Genomic DNA, 6,900 nt, shown 5'->3' with positions numbered 1-6,900 from the left:
TTGCTACTGCTTGCACGATCAAGGGATCTCTTCAGTTCAGCTTTAGCAATGGCAGCACTCTTTGAATAGGCCACCGCTTTCTGTCCCACCCTGGTATAGCTCATCACAACTTCAGTCCAGACATTCACTGCCTCTGTCTTCGCCTTTGAAAGTTCGGACGAGAGCCTTGCGATCATATTCGCCCGAGCAGAATTATCCGCGCAAACGGTCTGGATTTGCGCCTCAAGAGCAGAAACCATGGCTACAGCACTCTCTAGCCGCAAAATGGGTACTTACATGCTCCTGTACCTCGTTGAATTCACATTTGGCTCGACCAACCTTGCCCTAGAGCTGTCCCAGCTCCTCCGCCTTGTCTTTCAACTGAAATATCAAAACATCAAGACGCTGAGGTAAAAATGGGGAATGCAAGCCAGAGTGAAATACAGGGTACCTAATTCTCCAGGCGGATCTCACGGGTCAGGCTTCGGTCCACCTTGCGCCGCAGGGAAACCAGCTCACTTTCCTTTTCCGCACAAAGAAGCTTAAGGGATTTCTCGTTATCTAAAGCTTCCCGTAATGGGGCTTCACTACGAAGCAGCTCGGATTTAAGATTGTCAAAGGCCTATGAAAGAAAGCTAAATAAAAAAAAAGAGAAAGGCACGGGGCAGGAATAATCTTACAGCAATCAAAACCCACCATAAGGTCAAGCCGTTGAGCCTCGCCGAAGCCGAAGCAACATCCGATGGTGTACCGCCTTCAGAAGGTGGCCGATTGACCGAATCGCTTCTCCTTGATCGTTGAGAAGGTGTCACCTCACTACAAGCCCTTTCACACCCCGGAGCATCTTTTTATTTGTCATCACTCCTCTATCTCGAGGCCAACAATCTCTTCTCCTCCCCCGAAGGACACGGCCTCATTTCGAAAGAACCCCCAGCACCTGCGACAGTTGAGTTAAATAAGCTAGAAAGAAACGTGCCATTTTCTTGGAAGCAAAGCACAGGACACCTACCACAATGTTTCGCCTCCCATCTCCCTTTGGACAGATTTCTCCACCGGCGCCTATCATAAATCGAGCAAGGGACCACTCGGCTAAATCGGGGACCTCGTTCTGCGACCAATGAGTTGCTATAAATATGGAACAGAAAGATATCATTACGGAGCCTGCCTCCTGTCAAAATGATGATAGTTCAGAGGAGACACTTACGTGTGAAGTTCATTTCTCGTGAAATGGAAAATATTCTCTAGGAATGACATCGATGGTTCGAATCCGAACGAACCGATTCATCCATTCACGGTCCTCGTCCTCCTCTCTACCGACGACAGGAGCTTGTGTATACGCTAAAAAATCAATGTATGTCATGACGCTCTCCTCGGGAGAAGGTACTTGTAATACCATGCCTTCTCCCCACCCGCATTCTTTTCTGATCATTTCGAGGTTTTCCTCTCCCACTGATAAGATGATCCTCGACACATGCTCCCGGTGACCCGGAACATTGGGAGGCCTCCCCAACGTGACAACTCTCCTCGAGGCAAGGCACCCCAAGTCTCGCTCACCGGACATCGGAGGTGAGTCGCTATCACTTACCGAGTGCAGAACACAGGAAGAATTCCCCTCTACCCGACGATCGAACGTCAACGTAGCAGTCATGGCTACGGTAGAATAGGAGGGAAAAGATGTGGGTCTAAGCAAAAATTTTGAATTGGGGGAGAGAAAGGACTAGAACAAAGCGCTTGGCTCTACGGAAGAGATAGTCTATCAAAGCAGCAGAATCACCACTGGAAAGGCGCATGAATCCATATATATATAATTGTGGAAAATAAAATGGTGAGGTGGCACCTCTCTTTGGCCAAGAAATTCACTTATCTTTTTTCTCATTTTTTTGAGTTTCCCCCCTTATTTTTTCATTTATTTTATTTTTAGTACCCCAAAAATCTCTATAAGATAACATATAACCATTTCCTCTATTAATTGTGTTCATAACTCCCAAATATTTTATTTATTTTGTTTACCCACTCTTCATATTCTTAAAGGACACGTTCAAAAGAACATGTTAATTACAATTATACTTGATAGATTTAATAGTTCATTAAAATTACACTTGATAAGTTCAATACTCATTCCATTAATTACAATTACTCACTAGACATTATTCTTTCCATTTCTATTACCCAATGTCAGTTACGAATTATATTGGTTATTATAAATATTATGTTATAAATACTAACACACATCCTATTCTTCATAGCTTTCTTCTTTTCTTCATTAATAATTCCTCTCTTTTTCGTTCGAAACTTTGTATACATAAAATTTCTTTCTTCTTTTTCCTTTTTCTTTTTTTTTTCTTTTGTTGTTATTTCTTTTGCCGAAATTATATTATTTCGTACAATTTTTTTGTGCATAATTTTGGTTATGGAGTAAGGAAGAGTTGAACATATGGCATTATTTGTGGTTAGTATTTGAGAATTCAGTTCAAGCTTGATGATGAATACGCTATCATTAATGATATTATATGCATATTTTGCTATTCTTTTAGTATATTGCAGGCGTGTAGTGTTCTGCATATATTCAAAATTTCAAATGCAATAATCTTACCTTTTGATTTGGCATAAAAATACCCTATATATTTTAGATTTTAGGAATAATTGTATGCAATTCACATTGAATTTTGGTTTTGGTTTTTATTTTTTCAAACAACTAAAAATGAATTGAGGATGATTGATTATATAGCTGTTCAAGACAACTGATAACTTGAGAAAATGTGATTATTTTCCTCATGTCAAATAACTGAAATAATTTGTATGTGTATGCAAACAGTAGGGAAACAAAAGAGGAACCTTAAGGAGCGTCTCAACTTCTTTGCACGTATTAAGGAATTTCGACAGAGTTTTGAACATATTGTCTCAACAAGTTCTTCAAATAATCTACCATTGATGGCTAAGGGTTTTCCTTTTATCGATTTGGAAGGAAGACTGTATATGGTCACTCGCGATTATGTATCTCTTAAGCTAAATATGATTGAAAATCTTATTTTATAAAATTTCCTATTTAAGTACCGTAAACGAAGGATAATTGAAGTGTTTAGAAGTTGAGCAATATTGCAAAATAAATGCTTAATTATTTTACAGTATTCATAGTAGTAACATATCTGTCAAATTGATCAAGCTATTTATGATAATAAATTTTATATTTGTGATATAATCATTTTGTATAATTAATTTATACTCCTATATGCATATAGGTAAAGCTACGTATTTATTTTCTCAACTAAATAAAAAATATTATTTCAAAAGTTATTTTATTAAACCGCGCAAAGCGCGGAGAAATTCACTAGTGAATATATAGGGGCAAAGCAGCAACTGCCCGCCTACCCAAAAAGGCCAATTAATTCTGGTCACCCTCTCCTAGGGAAACGTACTGGCGGAATCATCCCAGGTCCTCTTTTACCGGATAGAGGGAATGATGCTACCTCGCAGAACTCAAAAAAACTGCGAGGCCTCGAGGGCTCCCCGATATCACCAACACCGATCTGACAGGAGCTGTCGATTTTAACCCCGAGGCATGGCCAGTTTGAGGGTCCCGGTTGCTCCGAGAACAGATTCCAAAAGGCCAACATCGTAAGTCAAAAGCCAATCCGCAAAAGCAAAGGAGCAAAGAAAAAAGAGACTGAAAAACTGATAGGAGGAAAATCCCTCTTTTTTACATTGCCAATAACGTATCCACAAGAAACATCTTTACAAAATCCATCCCCCGGGGGCTACATACAAAAGGAAAAAGAGGGGATGCAAAATGACTTGGGGACTACTCCTCATTACTACTATACTCGCCCTCATCGGGGCAATTAAAAGCGCCAGTTCTCTCTCCAATTTGTGGGCTTCCTCGAGATCAGCTGACAGGTCGACGCCTCTAGCCTCGATCTCTTCTAGGGTCTCTCTCCTCGTCTCCGCCTTAGCATGATTAAAGGCTCGAGCTAGCTTCTGCTCAGCTATTATCGATACGTCATGATCTATTTTGTGCGTCGTGGCTGCGTCCTCCAGACAAGTGGCAGCATTTCTTTCAGCCTCGGACTTGGCCGCGGCCAAGGCAGCAACCTCCTCGCGAGCATTCTTGAGAAGATCCTGAGATGTCCCCAACTCCATAGTCGCTACTTCACTTTGCTTCCTCAGCCCAAAAATCTTCGTGTTTAGTTGGCTAATCTGTGAACCATTTTGCTCAACCTACAAAAGAAAGGCAAGCCAATTTATGTTAGAATACGTGAGCAGAAGTCGGGTACAAGCAAGGCAAAATACCTGCGCAGCAAGGTCGGCCTTTTCCCAGAGCGCCGTCTCCAAAGCAGCTCGGAGCTCTCCTAGTTCTTTCCCTCCCCGGGCAGAGCGAACCTCTGAATCCCGCAGCATAGAGGTAAGTTTTTTACACTCCTTTTCATGGTAAGAACGCTCCTCACGGAGCTGAAGGAAGGCATGATCGTACATATCCTTACACTACGGCATAGCGGAAAAGTTAGAAAGACAGAGAACGATGCCCGAGACTAAAAGAAATGCACGAAATATGGCTATCACCTACCGCATGAATTTCTTCGCCGCTATCACTAACACCGTAAAAAATGTTGGCAATAGAGCCTCCCCCTTGGAGAGGAATCCCTGCTTTGACGACGATCGCTTCTCGAGCGTCCTTCAGTTCCCCTGACGAGACCTGGAAGCATGAGATAAAGTCATTCATGTCACTGACTTCCCCAAAAGTTAACCCCTATTGTGTGAATGGAAACTACATCAAACCTAGTTGTGCGATTTGAGGCCGCATTAACACCCTCTTCAAGGGTCTCCGGTTTATGAGACCGATCGGAGTTGGCCGTTCCGGACTCAGCAGCCTCCGATCAAGGCACCTGCGAGGCTCTCGCATTCGACCTCGTCCTCTGCGCTAGCTGGCATTCATTTTTATCCTCTTCCTCGGTGTCAGGATTCACCCCTGAAGTTGAAGCAGAGGTCCTAGTAGAGGCTCGATGCTTGAGTGACCTGGGTTTCTTTGTCGTAGGAAGGGCGATAGTTGCCTTGCCTTTTCTCTTTTTTCCCTTGACGGGCTCCGAAGCCTCCACTTCACCACGAGGGGGTGGCCTCATCTGCATATTCTCGCCAAGACTTGCACAAGCGCAATAACCGCAAGATGTCATCACTAAGGGCATAGGTAGAAACACAAATACGAGGCGTAGGCGGTAAAGAAACTCTACCATGATTCTTGGCAACCTATCGCTCCTTGGCCAGGTCGGTCCAAGACCGAACAAGATATAGGAATGCCTTATCCAACCACTCGATCCATCTCGACAAATTCGGAACCGCCTCGGGGTACCAAGAAGCGGCTGCAGGAAGCGCAGAGAGGTCGTTATTTCAAAAGAAAAGTAGTAAAAGTTCTTAAGGGAAAATTTCTTACGTTGTGTGTTCCATTTCTCCGGAAAGGGCATACTCTGGGCCAGGATGATATCCGAGTTCTTTACCCGGACAAATCTGCTCATCCACCCTCGATCCTTTCCCTCGTCGAAGCTCGAGAAAAATGATTTTTTGGACCGATGATGGAGCCTGATCAAACCTCGTTAAAATTGAGGGCTATACATCCTGATCAAATTATTGAGGGTAAAAGTCTCACCCCCAACCCCTTCTATGAAATGGCGGAGCATCAATACTATCCTCCAGAAAAAAGGATAGATCTAACCAAGCGTCACTTGTTACTTGTCACAGAAGTTAAAGATAACCGGGTGTATCTCCGAGGGAGAGGATTCAGAAGGATTATCGGGAACTAAGGTGAATGGGTAGGTATACACGTAAAGAAAGCCGGCCTTATAGTCCGTTATATTCTCATTGGGACCAGGAATCTCCACCCCTACTGCCTTGCTCCATCGGCAGTCTGTCCTCACCGTTTGTATGTTGGTCACGACGCTAATATATCGGGACACGTGCTCACATTGGCCCAGCGTGGATGAAGTGGTATCGATGTTACAATCCTTTGACATATCGAGATTAGGCGGTGTACACTATTCTAAGGAAGGAATCGCTCTGGATTTCCCCTTAGAAGATCGACATGATGATGCAACCTCGTTCCGCCGAGGAACCGTTCTAGAAGTCCTAGCCATATCAATGGTAAATATTTCTCTAAAAAAATATGAAAAACTATAAAAGACAATGGGTTCTGACTTGTGAATTTGAAGATGGGGTAAAAATAAGGAGTGTCAAACGGTCGATATATTTAGAGGAACCGCCTAGGCGGCGAAAAGGGCGAGCCAATAAGCAGTTCATGGTTTCCTCGATAAGCGTAATTGATGGTGACTCTTGCACGATTTTTGGAACATGGCATTTAATGCACTTATCGGTTGATTTCATGGCAATGATGACCTCAGAACAACGGCTCAAAATCATTTCCCGTTACTTCATCCCAGGAAACGCGGAGACTATCTGTATAAGGTGAAATCGGAAGGTCCGATTTCTCGCCATTAAGGCATTTTCGGGGAGTCATATTGAGATCTCGAGGCTGTGGGGTTGCGCTCAGGTTCTCTCCCTCGAGGTTCATTTACGCTCAACCCAATGACGATCTCGATGGTGTGGAATTCCCAAGGCGAGCAGATAGCACCGGCAGAGTCTAATATCATGTCTAGCCGTCCCATCTTCGTATCTTTACAATTAATGCATTTTGTACTATGTTGTATTTTCCCCTCCTATATAAAGGGGATCCTCACCACTTTGTAAAGGGCTGCTGTTGCTCCAACTATTCTACACAAGATCAATAACATCTCTCTCTCTCTTTTCTCTCTAACTTACTCGCTCGAGACTACCTCTTTCATTTATTACTTTCATACTTATTTTTCATTTATTGCTTGATGTTGTCCATAAAGAGTCTCTTTTAATTATATCCTAACTATTAGCCCTTTCCTGATTATC

The 6,900-nt window shown here is 43.0% G+C and overlaps 1 protein-coding gene across 1 annotated transcript; it reads right to left on the bottom strand.

Annotated features, from left to right (window-relative positions):
- Nucleotides 1–324: 324 nt before the first annotated feature.
- On the bottom strand, nt 325–5,144 carry LOC104229563 (uncharacterized). Its single transcript, XM_070158559.1, has 6 exons — nt 4,860–5,144; nt 4,541–4,669; nt 4,267–4,458; nt 3,805–4,194; nt 491–601; nt 325–384 (listed from the first exon to the last, which is right to left on the bottom strand). Exons 1-6 carry the CDS (start codon nt 5,142–5,144, stop codon nt 325–327), a joined length of 1,167 nt encoding a protein of 388 aa, XP_070014660.1.
- Nucleotides 5,145–6,900: the final 1,756 nt, after the last annotated feature.

The sequence above is a fragment of the Nicotiana sylvestris genome, chromosome 10, assembly GCF_000393655.2.
Source record: "Nicotiana sylvestris chromosome 10, ASM39365v2, whole genome shotgun sequence".
NCBI lineage: Eukaryota > Viridiplantae > Streptophyta > Magnoliopsida > Solanales > Solanaceae > Nicotiana > Nicotiana sylvestris.
This window is presented reverse-complemented; position numbering and strand designations above follow the sequence as displayed.

What these genes read in the sequence shown, in the direction of transcription:
- LOC104229563 (XM_070158559.1), bottom strand. Translation starts at nt 5,144, where the DNA reads ATGACATCTTGCGGTTATTGCGCTTGTGCAAGTCTTGGCGAGAATATG. An exon ending in GCGGCGAAGAAATTCATGCG is followed by an intron (nt 4,459 to 4,540) that starts GTAGGTGATAGC and finishes GCTATGCCGTAG; the next exon opens with TGTAAGGATATGTACGATCA. An exon ending in CGGAAAAGGAAAGTGAGCTG is followed by an intron (nt 385 to 490) that starts GTTTCCCTGCGG and finishes TTTTTACCTCAG; the next exon opens with CGTCTTGATGTTTTGATATT.